At 40.7% G+C, this 23,812-nt stretch overlaps 1 protein-coding gene across 5 annotated transcripts in view; it reads left to right on the forward strand.

The window, feature by feature from the left end:
- Positions 1 to 18,583, forward strand: part of LOC125967184 (protein diaphanous homolog 3) — a 42,699-nt gene extending 24,116 nt beyond the window's left edge. For 4 of the 5 annotated variants that reach the window (XM_049717966.1, XM_049717967.1, XM_049717968.1 and 1 more), the window contains 3 exons: positions 2,624 to 2,719; positions 2,901 to 2,963; positions 17,487 to 18,583. In XM_049717966.1, coding sequence (XP_049573923.1) covers positions 2,624 to 2,719; positions 2,901 to 2,963; positions 17,487 to 17,848 — 521 coding nt within the window. In that variant the 3' untranslated portion in view covers positions 17,849 to 18,583. The remainder of the gene's footprint in view (positions 1 to 2,623; positions 2,720 to 2,900; positions 2,964 to 17,486) is intronic. The other variant, XM_049717971.1, reaches the window with a different exon arrangement.
- Positions 18,584 to 23,812: the final 5,229 nt, after the last annotated feature.

Below are 23,812 nucleotides of genomic sequence, written 5' to 3' on the forward strand. Positions count from 1 at the left end.
GCGACTTTAAAAAGTCTCCCTGACTGTGCCCTTCAGTTAGAATTAAAGTCGACATTTAGAACACGCTTCAAACTTCCAGTTGTTGTTTTTTAGGGTTTGTTTTTCCCTCCCCCCCCTTTGGAGTATTGCGGGTGCCAAAAACTTGTTTAACAACACAGCCTCCAGACCTATTTTCAACGCCAAAAACCGAAGACTGGCAGAAAACTCCAGCCCATCAGCCCCATGCTAGCGTGTAGCGCGAACATTTGCCAGCCATTGTAGCTTGCCTGCAGACAAGAGTGCGCGTATAAAAACCACAAGTGTGTTTTGTGCCAAAGTAATGTCACACGTTTTGGCTAAATATAATATCAAAGCTCCTCGTTCCCTCGCTGTCGGGTGGTAAAGTTTAACCCCAGAAGTTGTTTTACGGGGTTTAATAATAGAGCACGAGGTAATCGGTTAAGTCACATTCTGGTAAGATAGCAGATCACCCTTGTAAGTTATGTGTACAAAAATTTTATTTTGAAACCTTCTATTTGAAGGTATCTATGAAATGTCAAAGTATAGCGCTATCTGTTGCTAAAGCTTCGGTGCTATTACATGCAGCTCGAGATGATGCCTCGCACGAGAATTGTTTTACCGCAGAAAGCTTTTCTCGTCACATTTCGGCCATTTCGAAAAAACCTCGCCTCTTTTCAAAGGTTACTTGCACACCTTCAGGCACCCTAAAGGGTCCTAAAATCCCACTCTCCATTAGTCAGCCCGAAAACTCATTCCACCAGCCATCCAGCTCGAACCATCCAAAGTAGCACGATAGCCATCAGCAAATATAACTTTCAAAATTCATCTTCACGTTCTTCTCAGTCTGCTGAGTGGTGGCCAAAATACAAATGTATGCATCACTGCGAGCCTTTGGATGATTCTGTTTTGAGAAGGGTCTTGAGAATCAAATTATCCAGTACATTATATATGTACGGGCGTGTGCGTGCATGCGTGTGCGAGTTCACTGTTTACTGTTGATGATGTTCAAATAAAGTGGATGGAGGAAGTCAACTTGGCAGCAAGCAGTACATGCCAACAAACTGCTGCTTTTGGCAGGGCAGGGTATCGCCACACCAACAGACAATACAAGAACCAAATTCATATTTCATTTGGCATCCGGCCACCAACCGGGGCCCACCCGCTTTCACAAACTCTCTCGCTCTTTCCGTCTGTCTCCGACCGTATTTATTAACTAAAGAGCTTTCTCTTTGTTTGAGATTTGCCCTCAATGGAGATTTTGTATGTAATCATTTCATCATCCATCAATTCCCTAAAAGCCCCAGAAAGTCTGTTATCCACATTAGACTGAAGGACACTGCAATGAATAGCATAGGATAATAAAAATGTTGCGGTAACTTTTTTTTTTTTAATAGAGAGTTCTAGATGAGCATACTAATGTATACTATGATCATAATATTCCAATACATGCTACCAGAGACTAGAATATCCACATGCACAGAATGTTCTCACCATCTGCAGCGTGTCATCTAGCAGCCTGAGTGAAGCCATTTGCATCGGGCCTGACGGAGATTGAAATTCAGATTGGATTGTTTTTTTTTCCCCTTCTGTAACTGTGCTTGCGTATGACAAATCTGTAGCATTAACTCCCAGGGTAGGCCGGGAGCTGGGATGTTTGTGCTCAGACATATTACACAACAAAGCGTTATTTAACATTCAGTGTATGGCTACAAGCTACAAACTGTATTAAGGAATCAAATGAAGCAGAGGTGTGCAAAATATGGAGAACAATCTTTTTTTGGGTGCTTTCGTGCAATTGCAGAATCTAGTTGGCCGTATTTATCAATTCTCAATTCCCTGACACGACATGAGTTTACTTTTAGCTTACATTTTTAGCATTTAAACATTACAAGTATGCTCCTCCTGATCGATGTCTACAATTTGACTCTTTCTACTCCCCAATAATCGGGATCGTGTTCTATTTTCCACCTCAAGAGACTCTCGATGTATTTCACATTCCCGTACTCCGGAGGAAAATACGTAGTCCGCCGCACTTGACGACACACACCGCGGGTTTCAGTTGATAGATCCGTTCCGTGTTATTTGTTTCATTTTGATGAGGAACGCGTATGTGTGGAACTCTTGCTACACGTGATGAATCGCCGTAGCAGCCAAGACAATTTTAGACGTCAAGGAGCGTTGGGCCTGCTCAGAAATCCATGCTGTTGCTGTGCTCTGAGTAATGATGAAGAACAAGATGTGAGCGTAGATACTGCTGAACTTCGGGGTGGGGGTGTCGCAAAAAAAGCAGTTTGTAGCATATTGTTTTGTTTGAGGGAAACAATACTGCATTTTCCATTTCAGACACCACAGACGAGGATTAAGGTTTGATCAGACACAAGCTGTCAGTGATTTGTATTTTCTTACCTGGTTTCATTCACTTCCAATATTCTGTCAACAAATTAACCTGACTTGTATTCCCAAACTATTTTTCATTAGCAAACACCAGCTTGTGTTTTTGTTGCGAGGCTCTCGTGTCAGGTCGAAACGATTTGCAATCATTATGTAAAGTCTTCACGACTATAAGAAGGTCTTTCCTCATCTGATTTTCTTCAATAACCTCTTCTTCTTCTTGGCTTTTCAGAGAATGATGAGACAGGCGTGATGGATAGCTTGCTCGAAGCTCTACAATCGGGAGCTGCATTCCGAGACCGCAGAAAAAGAACACCGAAACCCAGAGGTAAAGCTCCCTTGCACATGATTATGGACTCGCGTTGACTTGAACAGGGTGGTCCCAACTCGCTGGCCAGGAACAGCACCCCACACGTCCCCCACACCTCCAAGTCATGGCAAATTTCCAAAAAATGGAACAACTCCTTACAGCGTGCGTTTGCATTGTGTGTAAACCGCCTCCGTTGCAGATAACCAGCAGAAGACCATCAGTCCCAGATCCTACCGTCAGGTTCTAAAGCCCGTTGATCACGGTAAAGCAGTAATGTCCTCAGCTAAGATCTCAGGCATGGCCAATACTACTTGCTCTCATAAATCATCTTTAACCATTTTCTCCTCTGCTTGGAATGGGAACTGCGTTCTTTATGCTCTTACCTTTTCAGTGATCCGTCTTCTCGTGACCCCGTGTGCACCGCGCACTTTGTATGGATGGCTACTTTTGAGCAGTGATGTGTTTTGGGGTGGATACAGACAGTGTTTGGGGAAAGCTGTGTTAAGATTCTTTGAACTCTCCGGGCGGGCTGTTCTTTTGCCGTGGTTTATCAAAGTCATCTTTTTTTTTTTTCTGAATTTGAATTCACGTTGAAAGAATAGTGAAACTTGAGTTGAATGTTGGGTTAAGCAAAACGGCGAAAAGTATTCATCGAGACAAAGCATCCGTATATTAAATACAATTTAATATTGATTATGAGTGCTTTTGAATAAATATATATCGAATTAAGTCGGCTATTAAGTTGGCCATTGAGATGGCTTTCAAACAAAACACATCTGATTTCATTTTTTCAAAAGGTCCTCGACATTCACGACTGAGTCACTTACATTTTCGCCCTTTTACCTTTTATTACCTGTAATCGAAATCCCCACGGGCCGAGTGTACGGCGCGCATGAATAAAATTATTCAAGCTCAAGTCCGCCCACATCATTGATGGCAATGATAAAGGGCCTCGCTCAGTTGTTCTGCCTTGGAAAGCGATGAAGGGTTGGGAGAGATACAGTGTGGGAGGAAAAAGACAGATCGAGGTGGCTGTAACATCTGAAACAAAAAGAAATTGCGCGAGGAAAAAAGATTAAAACAGTTGGTTTGCCTCAAACATATTTCTAATATGCGGTAAGAAACAAATATGGATTCTGGGACTGTTTGATTCAATCACAAAGATTGTACAACAGTAGCTATTAACGCGGGGGACGACAATAAATACACAAACTTACTCTTTAATAATGAATCCATTGGTCGTTACAGACCTGGCCTTGATGACCCGTAAACCTTAAAGGCTCGTCTGTATTTGCATAGCGGGGCCCGGTGTTGTGTTCAATGCCAAACACCCAGAGCAAACAGCTAATTACTTTTCTCTGCCCTGCCCAAACACCAGCTCAGCCCTCTCAGTGCCCATTCATCTTAATTTCCCCCACTCTGCCATCTGCCGCCTAAATAACACTCCTCCACATTTCCCTACCATCCCGCCCGCATCCCTGCTGTCTTATTCTATACTCTCATGGCCTGACAGTGGCCCACCCCAAATATAATTACCTGTTATTGGTATGAAGTCTACACTCCTGCCTCAGCCCATCACTCATAATTCCCCCGCCCGCCTACCTCGCAAGAAAATCGAGCTCTTTTATCTCCAACACTTGAGAGCCAGACTTAATTCTGCTTTAGTGGCGATGCTTATTGTGAGGTATAGTCGTCTAAATACCAATTTTTGCAGATATATGGTTTTAATAATTGATCTCATCGGCGATGAGGTTGCAACAGCAAAAATAACAAATACAGAAGAATCTGCGCTTTCCTATTCTGCAATTCATGTTGGAGGAAGCCTTTTCAAATGTGACCATTCATTGTGTTGTCATGGCAAAATTTTGCTGTAGATCAGTTCTTGCTAGACCGTGTTCTTCATTCGGTAAATTTTGACGAGTCGTCTTTAGTGCCAGTTAACATTTTACAATTAATTTACAATTGAACGCCAAATGAGGAAGTCAGAATTTACTCACTAAAAATTACCATGACTCAGCAAATGAGGACCCAGCGTAACCATGCCGCTTTTTTGTTTTGTTTCGAACCGGTCCGCAGTATTCTTGAGCACACATTCGCAGACACAACCGACTTGAAGGGATGAAGGTAAGCGGGCTTTGTGGTAGCCGGCCTGAGTTAGGATAAGGCTTTAGGGCTTTGGGGCTCCTTGGCTCTCCAAATTGGATTGGGCTCTGCAGAATGATGGATCGATGGTGGTTAGCCACACGGGTGTACGAGACATATTGAATCTATAAAGCAGTCATAGCTTTTTAACTGTATCCGCCTGAAAATGTCTCTCTAGGCACTGTCTGATCATTTCATTAGTTTTTGGGAAAGCCATTACCTTAAGGTTGTTGAGAGACGTAGTTGTGGAGGTATACGGTATATGGTTATGGATGTTTTTAATTGGGCTAAAGTTACTGTGTAATAAGAGTTTAAAATGTGTTGTAGAGACTGATTTCGGTAATACAAAGGCAGATGATTAGTAATTTATATTTAGTTTATTGTAATAAAGATGAATTAATCAAAAGGGGAGGAAAAAACATTGAAAATGACCTTGAAAAAAACCCCACAAATTTTACGAGGGGGAAAAAGACAATTAGATTATTTTCCATAATAATTCAGCCCTAGTTATTATAACTTCAAAAGGCTTAATATTGGACCACTTGTTTTTAGTAGATGCTGATTAATTTACATTTTAATCTAAAATGATGTTTTTTCATATTACAATACACTAATCAGTATTTCTTATTGTCAACCAAAAGCTACCTCTCCGCTTTGACCAAACTGCACATTTCTTACTCAGCAGGCAGAATTTAAAATGCTATTTAATTTGCCTTTGAATAATGGCATCCCTCAAAGCTGCAGGCTAATAAATTATTGATTTTTGAATGAAAAGTCACATTATAAATTATGGCTCTGATGTAATGTCCTAATATTGCATTGAAATACTATTTAAGTCTTTTTATTTATTGGTATGTGGCACCTTTGGCCAGTAAAATTGTAAGTCGTAGGACACATATTTCAGAACACAGAGGCTCCTGGTATAACGTGTACATTGTGTGTGGTCAAGTTCAACCACAACTGGCTTTTGACCATCACAAAAAAATATGTCAGTATTTTACATAACACCAAGCAATGTAGTTTGTTTTCTCTGTGTGGAAATGGGAAACATACCTTCATTGTTTGGAAAAAGGAAAAGCGGAAGCCACACTTGAGGTGGCAATGGCATCACCATTTTTCATATAAGTCTTTATTTCCCCCCCCCCTCTCTAGACTACGTGTTAAAAAATTGAGTGCGGATGGGCTCTGTCTGGAATGGGAGAGTGTTGATGAACAAGGCTGACTTATCTCGGAAGGCTTTGGAGACGGAAGGTGCCGGCTGCCTGTAAATCATCCGCCGTAGCGCCGACAATGGAAGGTGTTTGGGCTACAGCCCGCTTGACGTGATTTATCAGTATAGTGAGTGATTATAGGAAGCCTCTGTACGTCAGAAGCAGATGGACCTAAAAAAAAAAAAAAAAAGGTTCCTTGGCGTTTCATGAAACATGCAAATTATCGTTCATCAGGGCCTGTGAGAAATAGTCATCGAAAGAAATTGCGAATCCTAATAACCATTCTCGATAGCGAAATGCTATCTTATAGCTAATTGTTGTGATCACTGGCCTTCCAGCTTGTCACTCAAATGTGAAAACGGCTTGAGGTAGGAAATGACAAAATGCGGGACCTTTTTCATTCGGAATGGATAATTATCTGTCTGGGGTGTTACATAGGCGAAATGACGAGCACCAAAATAGATCAAGTAAAAGGAAAAGTCTGTGATCTCGTTTCCTGGCAGTGAAGTGGAATCAAGTAATGAAACACTTAACGTTAAACCACTGCGCTTTTCATGTGCAAATTCAACTTCACACATTGACAGTTCGCTCAGGCTCGGTTGATGACTTTTTTTTTTTTTTTTTTTATCCGACTTGTCATGTTTTTTTTTATTAAATGTAAGTCATTACGTCTTTGCCTGGTCCCGGTTGCCATGACTAAAAGAGTCCTACTTTGATGAACGAGGGTAAAGGAGTTGACACTCATTTTAATAAACTTAAATGATTATCTTTGAGGGTGCGCATGCAATAAATAAACATCAACACAAACTAGTACAATCGCGGCCTCACGGGGAAGGCAGTGGGTGAAAGTGCTTGACACACATACAAGAAGCAGGATTGCATTTAAATGCAACAGTGGGAAGATCTAATGGGAGATAAATCAAATCAGAGCAGAACGGGATTTCTCCCATTATAAAATATGTTTCTATGCCTTCCCTTGCTCTTGACCTGAAAAAAAAAAAGATAACAATTCCATTTGACGGTTGTTTTGTTTTTGTATTTTCAAGGAGCGCTAACCCTTCAAGTTTGACGTCGTCCTCATGACAATTTAATAAGCTTCATAAGGAAATGTGCCATTGCATTTTTTTTAGAAAGCAAGTATGTCTTGGTTTAAACATAATTTAATTCATGATTTTTTTCCCCCAAACTTTATTTCTTTATCCGCGGGCTTGTTGTTGAGTTGATCGGATAATTGAGGGAAAGTATTGCAAATTGCTTCGTCCCCCTGCCGTTCTCCGCATTTCCGCTCTCCACCTGTAGCTAATTTTTGACGACGGTTCCTTCCTCCCTTTCCCTCCAACTTTGTATCTTGCTTTCTGTTAATCAAATTACCTGTGATTGATTCTGATTGTCAGTAGCAGATGCATCCGCCTTGTGTTTTGTCCGTGTCAAGTGAAGCCGAAGGTTAGCAGCGTTACTTATCAATCAATGCTTCTCCAACTTCAATACCTGGATAAAGTCACTTGGCTTCCAAAAACCCGGTATTGTTTCATCAAGTTATCTCGAGAAAAAAATTCTTTCATATTTATCTGCAGAGATTTCCCCCCAAACTTCAAATCTTTTACCTCTAACACACTGAAAATACCCTACTGGCAACATCAAGTATCTGCGTCTCAATTTGTTAAGTCTTTCTCGACAAGACCTTTGTGGATACACCTTTATCTGAAAGCCTTTGAATGGTTTAAAATAAGTCACAGTCATGTACTAATCATAAAAATCCAGTAAGACTGCATTCAAGATATTTTGCAGCATATTTCATCATTTGCCCGTCTTTGCATGTAACAAGAGCATACCTTGTTGGCTACCCTGTTTGAAATCATTCTTAATTTATACTCACTGGAAATTACACTGTGTCTCAATAGCACTTCTCCCAAATAATAAAATATGGATAGACAGTAAGATAAAAAAAAAAGTGCAGCTTGTTTTGGCAGGTTTTCTATTCACACATGCCAAAGATGCAACACATTCCACGAGAGTCGTTCACCTTCAGATGGTTGTGATTGCAGATAAAACATTCAATGTGAAGTGAATTTCTTCCTTTCAGATTTATTCAACATATTTTATCTGTATAGGAAATATTTTATTCTACTTTGTCTTACAAAATAAGTAACATTTCGATGATAAATGAATTTTATGTTATTATAAAATATTATACATTAAGTAAAACCGCTCACACGTCGGAAATCTAATTGAAAGTATTGCGTATAATTAACCATACCGATTACAATGGAGCGTCTTCTCTTCCTTTTTTTAGCCTGAGAAAAGCGTAGACACTTGATTCCCGAGGACCAGGCAATCGTAAGACCAAAACGCTGCCTGTGACTGATAATCACTCACTCGTGTTGGCCAGTTTGTTCTCGATAGTCTGGCAGCTCGTCTTCATGAATCATTTGGATCAGAACTCGCTATGTGGACACATGGCTATCCCCCCCCCCCCCCACACACATTGTGAGTTTTGGCAGTAGACAAGAAGCAAAATAAAGATTTCTGTAAATCGTAGGATTTGCTAATGTTTGTATTTTGGGCCGCTAATCACTACGGGACATATTCGGCGTAGTTTTGGCTGTGCCCGTCTCTCGTCCACTCCATTGTGTCATTTACCTCGTGCCAGATAGGCACTTTGGGTTGATCAAGCCTGAAGCGTGGGTGTTCTCTGGCCCCATGCTGCACACATTCTCCCGTGGATTTAAGCATTTTTTTCCTCTGCGCTATAAATCCTCGCTGGCCGGGACCTCGGCGTCCTTGCGACTGTAGCGATTTAGCAAGCGAGAGTGGACTCAGGTGTCTTCACATTCATTCTCTCTCTCCGTCGCTGCGATGGCCCCTTTCCAACTTCTCTCCGTTTGACCTCGGCACCGTCGGACGCAGACGCTCGCTCTTTTAAAGCCTTGTCTCGAAGGACGCGAGATTATTTGAATGTATTATTAATATGAAAGATAAACAGGCTCCAGATAAAAGCAAGCTATTGCTTGGAAAGACGGACAATCGGCGGAGCCTGGGAAATGCTTTGAATATCTTTAAGATTCTTTATTTTGCTTGCATATATTTTGATTTTGTTATAATACATTGTTTATCCTCTTGACAGTTTGATCAATGTATTTGTGCTTTTCAAACAAATGTGTCAGACTTCGTATAGATTTTCATGGATTCAAATTAACCGGGATATTTACAAATGGTTTTTGTTTTTCTTATTAACACACGGTTAAAAAAAAAATCATTAGAATAAACAGATGCCTCCAAACAAATACAGAAATGGGAAGGATAATGAAGGCGAGCCATATTGATAAATTTGAGATGACAGTGAGGAGGAGGAGAGAGGGAGAGCGATGCAACGCAGCCAATCATGCCCCAGTGGTTCTTCTAATCGCGCAAACAAGGTCACCGAGCTCCAGAGCCAAACTGGCAGCCGATATGCTTGCATCTCAAACACGCCCTTTCATCCGCTATTATCTTTTTTTGCCATCATTGCGCCGGTTTCCTTCGCTCATTTAATCAAACACAGAAAACGGAAATGACTAATAGAACAGCACACACCAGCAATTAATGCACTACTCTTATCAGTTCAATGCATCGATAGAACGATTTTCTTTTCCCCGGCTCTGGGAAAACTAAAATTGATTACTGCTTAACATACTGAAAATAACAGCAGATGAAGCCAAACGTTCCTCTCCAGCCGTTCCGAGACATTGCCCCAATTGAAATTGGAATGACAGCTAAAAAAAAACAAACGCCCCAAAATATTCAGAAGTCCGACATATTTTTGTATATTCGTTATTAGACGAACCACCAGTGTTTTTGTATCCCACTGTGTATTCTGCAATTGGTAGTGCGGGCCTTTGTTAGCCTTGATAAATACAACAAGAAAAAGAAAACATCAGTCGTCCTAATTTCTGCCAGCATCAAAGGATTAACTCTGCGTGTTGCTTTTTAACTTGTGACCAAAATTATCAGCCCCCCCCCCCTTTTTGAAATTCGACTTCTCTGCAGAAATTGCTATTAACGCACATCTCTTATCTGCAAATCAAAACTTGACAAGTTTGATCATATTTCCTTGATAAAATAAGTTTAAAAAATTTGGTGTGATGTCACCGTTACGTTTTCGAGAGACTTTGTCAGCATCGGCAAATGCCAAGGGTCTTGTTTACCCAAGCGATTTTTTTCCCGTTTCAAAATCAGCTTTAGGTTAAAAATCGTATATATTTCAACGGCGGTGTCCGTGCTGATCAATAAACTCTGAATTTGTGAACCAAACTCTCAAAATAGCCTTTCATTGTTTCTACATAAGCATCTAATTTACTTTAACCGCCAGCAACAAAGTCTCTACTCAGCTTGGAAGTGATCCCTCGGGTATGCGCTGACAACTATTTGCAAAATTGACTCGCCCAAGTCGGATATGCGTCTTCTCCTTCGGAGGTCACACGTCACTGTTCATCTTTTTATTGATTAACATCTCTACATTCTAAACGCACCGACGACACCCTCCTTGGATTCCCGTCATTTTTCTGCCGTGTTGAACTACAACCCTCTCCATTTCCTTGAAGGTGATTTTGCTAATGTGTTCCCCTGAGATATATATCCAAACAATTTTTTTTTCCCCCCTGCATCATTTATCTGCTGCCTCCATTAATGATTCTTTGAACGCAACTGGCCATCAGTTGCAAGGGTAGAAGTAATATGACGGATTACGGAATGGATACGTCCAATTATGTGTCTCTGGTGTAAATATGTTATTATGTTCCTCCCCAAAAAAATTGCACGGACCAATCATGCGTGTGTTTTTAATTGCTGGGCCTGAGAAAGGAGAAGCCCCAGGAGAGGTGGCAAACTCAGAACCATCGGTGCATCTTTGTCGGCGTCATTTTTGTTGAATGTTTTCCTGGGTAAACTTTTCAGATTTTTGCATTAAATGAAAATTTGCATGGAAAAAAAACGAATGTTTCCCTGCTACAGTGAAAATCCTGTCGCTTTGGCCACCACTTATCCATTTCGCTTAGAACCGGTGCAAATCACATTAGCCCTGCCACTTTCTGTAGCACGGTTGTCATTTGCTCTTCATATATTACGAGTTTTCACTTTCTATGGATTTTGATCCACGGCAAATTCACAATGAAGACTTCTAACCGAACCATATCTGACCTTTCAACTCTTTTGTACCAACCACCACCGTTATTGGGTCAACCCCTAACCGGTCAGAACTTAAACGTCTTTCGATATTATGTTAATGTAATCTGTTTGATTTATCAGTGAGACATCCCATCAGTTATGCAAAAAATCTTGGACCTCGCTTTTCATTCCTTCTTCGTTTTAATGCTGATATGCCTTGATTTGATCACATTTTCCAAAGGCTGCTAAATGGGCATACATGCTCATGCCCACAGGCTTGCGCATGTGTTTGTCATGTTTATTCATCGTAGATTATATATGAGCTCAAGTGGGCATAAATTAAGCATTTGGTGATGTCTCAGGCAGCGTATAATATTGTGAGGCCCTTTTGTTCTGATCTGTATTGGGTATTCCAGACGAGTATCTCTTCTTTTTCAACTATCAGTGCAATTAAAGTTTCCAGAATTGTGTCCTACGTAATAATTCAAAACATCGGGCTCGCATGATGAAAATGATCCTCGCATCAATTAACAGTACGAAAATACAATTACACCCATTTAAAGTGGAAATTGGGTCACACATACAAAGTGTGTGTGTGCGTGTGTTAGTGTGTGTGCGTTAGTGTGTGTGTGATTGCGTGGGTGTGATTGTGTGTGTGTGTGATTGTGTGTATTGACGGACGGACAGATACAGGCAGATAGACAGAAAGACGGACATAGCTACATAGGCAGACGGACAGGTGGACAGGTGGACAGGTGGACAGGTGGATAGATAGATAGATGGATAGATGGATAGATGGATAGATAGATAGATAGATAGATAGATAGATAGATAGATAGATAGATAGATAGATAGATAGATAGATAGATAGATAGATGGATAGATGGATAGATGGATAGATGGATAGATGGATAGATGGATAGATGGATAGATGGATGGATAGATGGATAGATGGATGGATAGATGGATAGATGGATAGATGGATGGATAGATGGATGGATAGATGGATAGATGGATGGATAGATGGATGGATAGATGGATGGATAGATAGATAGATAGATGGATAGATGGATAGATAGATAGATAGATAGATAGATAGATAGATGGATAGATGGATAGATGGATAGATGGATAGATGGATAGATAGATAGATAGATAGATAGATAGATAGATAGATAGATAGATAGATGGATAGATGGATAGATGGATAGATGGATAGATAGATAGATAGATAGATAGATAGATGGATAGATGGATAGATGGATAGATGGATAGATGGATAGATGGATAGATGGATAGATGGATAGATGGATGGATAGATAGATAGATAGATAGATCGTAGCCAGGGTGTTACAGTACCACTATTAAAGTAAACAAAGGAAAAGGGAACCAAATGAGAAGGAAGGCAGGAAAAAGTGCAAAGTTGTTTGACAGAGAAAGAGGGCAAACTCTGTGTTGACGGAGACAGGCTGGTTACCAGATGGCTTTTGTCAGAAAGCGAGGGGAACGGAGAGCAAACTGCCGAAGAGATGGGGCCGATGTGGCCGTCTGTAATGCGATATGGCAGATGCGATTTTATTTTTAGGACGCCAGGCCCCAGAACGATAGGTTTTATAGGGTTTTGAGTGGGTTGATCTTTTTAAATATTCAACTTCAATGAAATATAGAGCATGACTCCAGGCCGTTTGGAATACATAAGTCTGTTTGGCAGTACTGGCCTTGCATGTTGAGATCTGTCAAGCAGCCTGAGTGTTAAACACAACCGCTCAAGTGGCACTGAAAACAATGGCAAAAAAACTCAAACATCTATAGGAGCCTTACTTATTTACTCGCATTTCCATTTAAGTAGACAATATAACTGTTATTTACACTTTAGGGCCTTTTTTTTTTAAGAAAAAAAATAAAGTCTCCATCCTTATTAAGAAACCACTAACCAGCCACCACAGACTTGTTTAAAAGAGGAAAAAAGGGTTTCATTATCACATAATTGCAAATGTATTAACAGTATTTTTTTTCCCTTTTTCCCAGCTTACAACGGCAGAGAAAATGGCTGTCTGCTGTTGTGTTGAATATGTATTGACACGCTCACTGATGGGGATATTTACCACATAAATAACAACAGGTAGCAGAGCCCCAAAGCCCAGATATGTTTAATTCAAGCCGGCAGCTGTGAACTACACTGGCAATATTTTATCAGAGCTTAATAGAAAAGGTGAACATGTGAGTCTGTGGGCGAGATGGAAGGAGAAGAGACCTTTTGCAAGTAATGCCGTCCTACTATGAGTATACATTCTCAGTCCATTAGCCCTCGTGTCATTCTAGTGAGTCGATTAAGAGCCATCTGCCAGGTGTTTCTCTTCTTTCTAATGTCTTTTAATTGCCGGCTGCATTTCAAAACAGTGAGTTTTGCCTTGAGTGAATGCATTTTTACAAATTAGCCTCGCTAATTGACATCTCAGATTATCAGTGTACCCCCCCTGGTTTTTTTTGTGTTACCACTAAATGAACGCGTCCTTCGCAAAGTGAGTTGATTCGAGGATTTGCGTGCGTTTTATTCATCTTTCGATTTATTCTTTGTGAAACTACATTGAAAACAGTTCCTCAAATACAAAGTAATGCAATTTGTCTCTCAAAGCGACACTTTGTGGAAGATTGCGGACACTCGCAATAAATAACGCAATCTCCAAATGTAACCGATCTTTGTTAAGACGATTTTTGTGCTCGTGTTAAGTTTGGTTAGGGTGTAAAATACGCCAATAACGGTCCAGTTACTCTTATTGTATCAGGTTTTGCAATAATTAGAAATTTTGCACAGTATTATTTTGTAAAATTAATTCTGTTGAGAAGAAGCCAGTGTGGTGGGGAACCGGGTAGACTTTTGAGGCATTGTTGGATGCACCAAAGCGTGCAAACCCAATGTCATGCTTCAGTGCAGCCCACAGCGGTTTGGGTTCACCGAAGGGCGCAAGACTTGACGGACTTTCAAGTCAGCCCTTTCATATTCTCGAGGTTCCCCCTTTGTTTTGGGAGCGACACCGTCCTCTTCCAGTAATGTTACTTAGTGATGTTTTCTTGAATGCGTCCGACCGAAAATGTCAGACGTGCTTTGAACTCGTGCCCACCTGATACCGATTTATTTTGTTATTTTTGTTTGTACCGATCCTGGTTCCAATATTTGGCAAGGAGAAAAGAATCTGGAAAACGATTAATCGGGAAAATTGTGTTGTTTTTGTTTGGACTGATCCTGGTTCCAATATTTGGCAGGAGAAAAAAATCTGTCAACCGATTAACCAGACAATTAATTGAAGACATAAATAATGAAAAATAAAACCTTTTTCAGCCATTTAATGTCATGTCGTGGGCAAATGAAAGACAAGATGAATAAGCCGCAGTGTCGCAGCAGCCGAGGTGCGTATGCTAGGTTTGATCCCTTTAGCTTTAACTTGTTGTGTCAATCACTCCACGGGGAGAAACGGCATCTTCTTATAAGTGTCTGACTACTTTCTTCTGCGTATGATCAAATACTGCAAACTTCATAAGAGCGAAGAGACGGCGAGTGTGAGAGTGGTGAGAGGAAAGGCTCATCTGCATCTTGTTTGATGTGGCAAATGATCTGATGAGGAGGGGAAATGTGGATTCTTCCTCGCAGCTATTTGCAGAGTGAGGGAAAAAAAAAATGGACAGGGCCTTTTGTATCTTACCAAACATATGAGCATGTTTATCTTTCTTTTCTTTTATAAAAAAAAAAATATCCTTGTTCTATAACCAACATGGCCCGGCAAAGTTGAGAAAAACACTTTAGCTACCACCATAGATATTTTTTATTAGATATCGTTGACACGAGTGGACAAATGAAAACAGCAGCAAGATGTTGACTGAAACGTTCCGAGATCCGACTTGCAATCGACATCCGCAATAAGTGGCGTAATACGATCAAGAGCTACTCGACTTCCCAAGGAATGACCTTTGGTATAAGTGTGAAATTGCCAAGCTGCCATTACACTTTGAATCGTAGTCTTTTAGTGTCACATTTAATCGCTTTAAAAAAAAAAAAATCATAATTCAAATAACTCGCCAACTGCTATGAATACAACTCAACGGTCTTCTTCCGAACCGACCGATCTAAGCCTGCTTTGTGTTTTCCCCAAAACCTTTCTCACAGTTGCGAGACTCTAAACGATCCTGATAATTACAAAGCGTCAGGAACAAAGTTGTCTGATCCAGCCCCTGATTGGCAGATTAAGCAGTACAATCATTACTTGAGTTCATGAAGCTCATCAGGAGCCCGGCCAGACATTATATCCTTCTCCGTCTCCTCCTAAATGTCTTGCTGAACTCAAGAATTGGAATTCAGGGGAAGCCCTAACTCTCGCCTGATTATTTATTGATTAAAGCGGACGCGTCAATACTTTTGCCCCATCGCGGTTAAACACTCGCGAGTCTCGGTCCGAACGGTTATCCGCCGCCGACTCGCGCTTGACTTTTAGTGTCAGCTTTCGGATGAAATTAGCAAGCGGGCGATGACACACGCTTCACATCTTTCCGCCTCGCTTTACAGCCTCTATGAAGGCAAACATTGAGAAGCTATTTGACTTCAGAGGACGGGTGAGCGAGCATGTCACTGAAAGGAAAGCGTGAGGAGAAAGTGAACCCGAGAGCACTTTGATCATGTTCGCTACTTTAATACTTGATGGCTTAACGACCATCAGATAAAAAATAGGAACGGTACATAAGAGCTAATCGTGATCTCAATATACTGGAATCAATATCTCATCAGGCCTGTCATATATGAATCTGAATTTGTTTGGAATCATACCTTAGTTTTGGAAAAGAACTGGCAATATTTTGTCACTACTCTCTAAGATGATTGGCATTCTATCAGCAGCAGGATGTTGGAAGTTAAAAGGCAATTTACCGATATCACCGTAGCCAATTTTCACATTAGCGCTGAGTGTGTTTGGCGACAAATTCGTGTTTACGAGGCATTGCTCACACCTCGAGCGAGAAAGCAGTCGCTAGGGGAAATGTCAGAAGGAGAAAGAATGGAATTATGAAACGACTTTTGGCTTTTCGATAGCGGTAAGTCACGGTTGAATGAAATAACATTGTCCTTTTTTTTCCAACGGCGTCGTGCAATTGTGTCACCTGTGATCGAAGGCTTACTTTGCTTAATTTTCTCAGTCTGCTCCATCTTGTCTGGTCTCCTCTGTACTCTCCCTATATCCTTATTTATTTGTCAGAGTTTGTGTTCAGGGACTTTGCTTGTCATTCGTCAGCGTGCCCATAAAACACACTGTCATGACTGACTGGCCACGCTCCAAGCTCATTACCGATTGGCTGACAGAGCGGCCTGTTCTGTTCTGCTCCGCTGTGTCTGACTCCTCTTTGCCAGACGTCCCGCGTTCGGGGAAACTTTAAATGCGGCGGTGTCGGCGCTCCCGCCGTACCTTCGCCGTCTCCCGCTCAAGGTCGCATGAATATGGATTGGCCCTCTCCCGCCAGCATGCACATACTGATGATGAAGTCCAAGCTCCACTCACAGGGATAATAATTCACGACGCGGCTCTGATTTGCTCACTGACTGACTGTTCTCAACACTGTGAAAGCAGATGGGAGGGGCCGGGGAGGGCGAGGACCAGGGAGGGGGGTGACGAGACCCATCGTGGGGGAAGTTGAACAGATAATGATGGTGAACCCAGCGAGTTGTCGGATGGACATCATTGATGAGGAAAGAAAACATGACTGGAAGATAAATATGTGTGTTTCATCTTTGTGTGTTTGCATCCCACAAACAAACAGCTCCAATGTGGATGTTCACTTTGCTTCTTGTGATTTAAGTGCCCCCCCCCCCTACCTCGCTTCTCCTCATCATTTGTTTGCCACACTGACAACTTTAATGTTGTTTTCTTTGCTTATAATTTAATCAAGTTCCTTTGCTTGCAATCGTCTAACAATCGTGCTGCTCATAAATTTCTACAATAGGGCTGGGCAATATGGTTCAAAAGTATCACCGTCGTATCAGTCGATCAATTTTACTCTTCCAAATAAAGACTAGAAAAAGAGCTGAATTTCACTTATTTTAAAGTAGAATATTTACATTAAATTAATTTAAATAAAATAAATATTTACATTAAATTAAAAGCAGTTGAAACAACTATGACCATTTTTAATTAACCTTTAATTCTATTGGGATATTCTATTGGTTTTGAATTATTGCCCAGCCCTATTCCACAACCTTACATCATACACTTTTGCTCACTGTTTTGTTTACTCACCCCCTCCCCTTACAGAAAACAAGAAGGCGATTTTACTCCGTTCTCGCAGTCGCCAAAACGTCCATGCCGTTTCTGCGGCGGCGAAGGCTCCGCCCACCAAAGAATCTGACAGCCAAGCGGCTTCAGCAGCAGCAGCAGCAGCACCGTTCAAATCTGCGCTACGTTCCGAAACGGCACACAGGTACAAGAACACCCCGGGGCACACTTCTGCGTCAGAAAGAGCGGCGGTGAGGGAAGATCCCAAACCTATAGAGATCAAGAGAAGGGATGAAGGCGAGCCTCTGGCCTCTCAGACGCCATCCAGCGGAGCCGTGCACTCCAGCGCCGGCGGCCCGTCTGATGTGCAAGCTCTGTTAGCGAAACTCAGGGCCTTGTAGGAGTCGCGATACAACCAAATATTGGCTTTATAGTTTGCACACACGTATCATCTTAAGAAGTGAATCTTTTGAAGAAGCTTCACAGAATTAAAACTCTTCGACCAAATTGTGGCTGAAAGTATATCAAAAAAGACACAAGTTTGGTGTCTTTGTAAATATTAAACCTGACCTGAAATTGCAGTTTTTGTTGTCCAAAAACGTTAACGTCAAACAACTTAGCACTTTCAAATGTTATTCAGTTTTCCGGTATTTATCTTACATTCATGCAAATTTGTATTATCTCATGAATAACATTTGTTCAGCAGGCTTTCAAAAGAATTAAGTTGGAAATCATACAAGATATTAGCACTACAATAGGATACATCGCCACAGAATTATTTGATTTTAGCATTTAAAATCTAACTCGTGGACCAGTTGTCTCTTATGGGCTAATTTTTGTATTTTCCTCATGTTGCGTGTTCGGTTTTCTATATTTAAAACGTTTTTTTTCTACTTACTATGTGTAACCCGATATATGATTGTAACTTTTCAAGGGACATGCTTAGAGATTGTTTGACAGTAAAATGTATTTGCCCATGTTTTTAGCCAAATGTTTATACCCAAGCATTACTAATTATGTCTTAAACTACTGTCCGTGATTTGCAAATAAAAATGTTAATTGCTGCTTATTCAATCCTGATATTAAATGCTTCCTTTTATATTCCAATTTGCAATAAAATAGTTGGCTGTGTGACAGATGCTGTCATTGTCTGCTTCCCCCCCTGAAACAAAGTAACGCTTCTTTTTGGGTTAACGTTTGCTAATTGCGACGCTAATGCGCAGTCCGTTGAAATCAAACATAATAATTGCATCGGGGATGATTCCCTTGCAAATACAATCATGCTCAGTTGATTGGAACTGTCGGAGCCATCTTCATTTATTGGTTTTAAAAGAGATAGAACTTCATCAAAGTTGGTTGGGAGGAAAATATTTATCTCATATTTTAATTTCACCAATCAGTGTGTGGGTGTTTTTATTTTAATTCTTTATTTGACTTCATAAAGGGAGTTTTGTTTAACTTGAGCAAACGTATTTTCGAGAAAAATCTCACGAGGTCTTTTGATGAGGTGACTGAAAATGTCTTAATTAAATAATGTTTTTTTAATCAATTAATTAAATTGATTAAATATTATAATAAATATAATATTAAATACATTTAATTGAATTAAAAGCCTTTGCACTTTTCGGACCCAATGTAACGAATGTCCCACTTTTTCATCTATTCTTTGACTTTGGCAAATCATTTTGCTTCCTGGAAAAAAAAAAAAAAATCAGCAAATTGAGACAGAGAGCATAAGGGAGTTGGATTCCGTTCCACTCGGGGAGCCTTCATTACTCGCAGGCCTGTGTCGCAGCCATGAGGTTTATCTACAGTCCTAATAAAGGAGGACAAAACATATTGTGAAGCAGATTGCAATCTGGGCCTCTTTGATTGGAGCTGAAGTTAAAAAGCATCTGAGGATTCCTCCGCAAGGTTTCAAAAAAAAAAAAAAAAAGCCCATCCGATTTGTCACTATTTCCTTCCCCTTGAGTCGTAAAGGGAACATTTATAATAGCCTCCTCACATCAAGCTGTGTAATTCTCCGTCACAATTTATTTTTCTAATTTTCCAGTCCTCTGGCGGTATCATTTGTCATCTACTGTTGATCGTGTCACTTAGACTGTCGAGTAGGCTAAAAACAGGAACGATCCGTTGCTTTGTCCTTCATATCACGTTTGTCATTTGTCTTGCCAAAAATAATTTACAGGCTTACCGCTGCTCGGATGCTTCTTGAGTTGTTTGTACGTCATTCTGAGTCCTCATAAACACAGAGGGCATCTCCATTTTTTGGAGCAGGTAGACCAAGGCTAAGAGTCAAAACGCAAATGGTGCACTCAAGTTTGACTTTGTACACGGCCCAAGCTCTCATTTCCGACTTTTCGCCGCTAATGCGATATTTAACGAGGTTTTACTGAATATTTAAATTTCAGCATGGGATACCAGCTACCTCCAGTGAAGGAGGTGAACAAAAATAAAATGCTGCAAAATGTAGATTAAGATTCACAAGATATTAGCAGTTTTGCGGTGTGAGCTGTTTTTTTTAAAAGTCATATGTACTTTGTTCTTTTGTTTTGTTTGCACCCCAGCTCCCTTATCATTATTCATAAACATTTGCGGTTCAGAATGCAAAACAATGATTGAAGTTAATTTGATAAGTGACAGCTGAAAAAAAATATTCTTTGCCGTATTCTTATCTGACGTGAGTTAAGACTCTTCGGACGTTTTTATGAGTGCTTGATTCTTTAACAACCAATCACAAAATGTGGTGAACATCCGAGACGTGCACGAAACTCTGAACAAGCAGGGAACACGAATCTGAACAGTGATTCCCATTTCATGTGCATGTATTTTAAAAAGAACAGCCTGGGTTTTTTTTCCCCTGTCCAATTGGAGCCTTGGAAAGCTCTAAGCAATGTCTAAAATTTTTTATGTTGATTAGTCAAAAAAAAATATATTTATATTGACTCTCAAACCGATCTCAAAAACAAAATTGTTGCTTTACCTCAGATTTTCCATCAAAGTCTTTTCTTTGTTCCCAACGAAACCGGCAGCATCTTTGTTTGCTATTACATTCTTTAGATTTTTCACATCAGATTTAGGCGACCGGATACCAAAAAAGACGAGAAGTCATCAATTCCTCTCCCGACAGCATCTCAGAGTTTACTCCTCTGAAAGAAGAATTGTTGTAATTGCTCAGTGCGTCACTGCCAAAAAACGCTCCGCTCTTCTCAAGACTTTTACTCTCGACATCTACTAAATTGGACTTCTGAGAGTCTGAGCTGTGTATTTTTTTTTTTTCCACTTCTCTATCTCCTCAAGTTTTTCCTTTTTACTTCTGAGGTAGAAAGGCCGCAACAAAGACGAGGGACCCGGGTGCCGGAATCCTGCTGATCTGGCAGCACCGAAGCAGGAGATCCTCGACACGGGGTTCAGATCCACAATGCGGCTGTTGGTAAACTAATAATATCCCAGGGACGGGTCTTTGCTCTCTTCTCTCAGTAGTGCAAAGATCAAGCTGGTAAGCCAGCAACTCTTGGCTATTATCCCTCCTTGTTCCCTGTCTACCTGTTTGCACGCTACTTGGCTTCTCTCTTGTGAAATGGGGCCGGCGCCATCTGTTCCGGCAGGTGTATTTGTGCGTCTTGTTCAGCTTTGATCACAGTTGCGGTACGCTAGCGGAATTGTTTGGCCTCCGTTTTTGTTTCTCTGCCCCGCTGTGATGTTTGTCGATGTTTTTCTTGTTACCTCAATCAGTAAAGTAACACTTAAAAAAAATAAAAAGGAGAATTCCTCGCCGTTCTCATATCACACCAGATTTTGATGAACTCATTTAGTCTTCCTGTGGGCTCAACGGGTACGTTTAAAATGGTTCAAGAACCGCTGATTCAGATGATTAGCCGGCGTTATTTTATTTTTTTCCTCTGACGCGTCAGTCCGCTTGCACGCATGCATCTGTGTCGGCAAGCTGATAAACCAAAGTCTCGCTCTTTGCTTTACAAATGCTTGTCATAAGCAATTAAGTTTGACTTTGGGAAAGAATGAACAAGATCCCGTCTAATTTCCTCAGCGCCCCGCCTGATATGACACCAATGTCGGCCTGTAATACCGAAAATCTGACAAATGAGCGTCATTAGCTTTATATTGATTCTCACTTCCTGTTTCCAGAATTGGTCTTGACTTTAAATTTTCCTCTGCCAAGCCAACTCTGTGAAACCCATGAGGGAAATCCTTCCCACACCAAAGCTATTTTGTTAGATTGAATTCTTGTGAAGACGAGAGCCACTAGATTGCCCTGTTTAAGAAAGATGAAGCTATCGTGATCTTTGTGACAGATTGTCAATCTGCTAAAAATATCTGAAAATGGGACACTATGATGGAAAGAAGAAATCCTCTCCCGAGTGTTTGCACAATGCGAATCTCTACTAAAGGGCTCAAAGATGAGACTTGAGTGGCTTGAGTGTGTTGCGTTGCTGCCATTGGAACTGTCGAGTAGAACACTTGAACTATCGCGCATCTTTGCGTCCATAACTCATTCGCTGTTCATATCTTTGACGTGTATAACCGTCAATGGCACTATGTGAGTTAATTAGCAAGTGAATATGATTTCTGGATGTGTTAATGTTGGTAGCAACTCTGAGATTGCAATAAAAACTGGCATAATGCGAGCTGAAATGAAATGTTTTGAGCAATTAATGACAAAATGTCGCCGAGGAAAGCCGGCGGCAAAGCTCGTGGGCCGAGGCCATTCCGTCCCCGATTAGGAGTTGTTCGCTGCTAAGGACCGTGGCGGCGTTCCATGTTTGTCTCGCGCCGGGGGTCAGTCACCCTGTGGCGCCGGCTCCTGCCAGTGCGAATGCGACTTGACTGCCAACAATCAGGCTGTGCTTCTGAAGCAACTCAACAGCTGTGTTTTCTTTGCGGGCTCTCAAATCAGTATTCTAAATATAATTTTTGGCCTTTTTACTCGTTACACTTCAAACGAATGCACCGTTTATCAACCCATATTTACCGATTTTATTTCAGTCCTCACATGCACATTAGCTCCATAATAAAGCATAATCAAAAAATTTTAGCATGCACTTGCAGAGTTGTGAGAACACCTGGATTCTTTTTTTTTTTTTTGACAGGCAAACCCTAACCCTAACCCTAACTCCCCTTCTTTCTCCAAAAGAAACTTTTCCCACCCATCGCAAAAAGTTGAAATTAACTCCGTGACATTTACATCCCATAATCAGTTTTAAACCTTTTCAGCGGACTTCCACCGAGGACAACCTTGTGTTCATGCACACTCACAGCCATTTTTCAGATATATCCAGCATGACAGTCAAATTTAATCCTCACAAAGCGACCGAATGTGGCCATGGATCCAATGTGCGCTTGCCCCTCAAACGGCGTATGAAAGCTTCATTATTTTGGCACCGTTCGGAAACGTGAGCCATTCTTTCTTTTTTTGTGATAGTGTATTTTTCAGTTGGAGTCGATACTTGTTGAGAGTTGTTCAACTGGCAGCTGCATCTCAGTTGGAGAGGAACAGACAGTGGCATCCTAACAAAGCGTGTGCTGCACATGCCGCGTACGTGTGTGTGTGTGTGTGTATTCTCCCGTTATCCTGCACTTTTTCTAAAACTTTTACAGACAATGGAACACAGATGAAAAGCAGACCATCTCATTTGAATATATAGTTGAATATTTAGTTTGGGAAGCCTTAGTGTCACTATTTGTACTACACCAGGGGTGTCAAACTTGTTTTTTGTCGTGGGCCGCATCATAGTTTCCATTAAAATTCCAAATAATTGTATTGTTTATATAGTACAGGCTACACAACAAACTGATAACTAGTTTTCAAAATAGAGACTAATAAAAATTGTTCAAATATTTAAAAAAAAGAAATCAAATATTCAAAAATAAAAATTATTTTAAAAAAATGGTAATAAAAATTGCTAGCAATATATCTATTTTTTAAAAGTGAAAACAATTTGAAATTTTGGAATTGACCTATGAACTCGATGCACAATTTGTCTTTGCGGGCCACCTCAAATGATGCGGCAGGCCGTATCTGGCCCCCCGGGCCTTGACTTTGACACTTTCTGTTTTTCATTTCAGTTATCTTATTTGTACACATCATTCAAGAAACGACAACGTGACCGTCACGCAACATGAGAATGAGCCCCATCCGAGATTTACATAATGAAAACTAATATTGTCTGTGCGTCCTTCCTCTTATGATTATTTATTGCCTTTGAGACAACATTTAATGCACACACACACACGCATGTTGAATTTTTTAATTCACGTGTTCTGCAAATTGCATTCGTGTCGAAGACTCTGATTTATTTTCCTGATGAATGAATTAAGATTACAACCAAGCAACAGATGCCCGTCAA

The sequence above is a fragment of the Syngnathus scovelli genome, chromosome 4, assembly GCF_024217435.2.
Source record: "Syngnathus scovelli strain Florida chromosome 4, RoL_Ssco_1.2, whole genome shotgun sequence".
NCBI classification, from domain to species: Eukaryota; Metazoa; Chordata; class Actinopteri; order Syngnathiformes; family Syngnathidae; genus Syngnathus; species Syngnathus scovelli.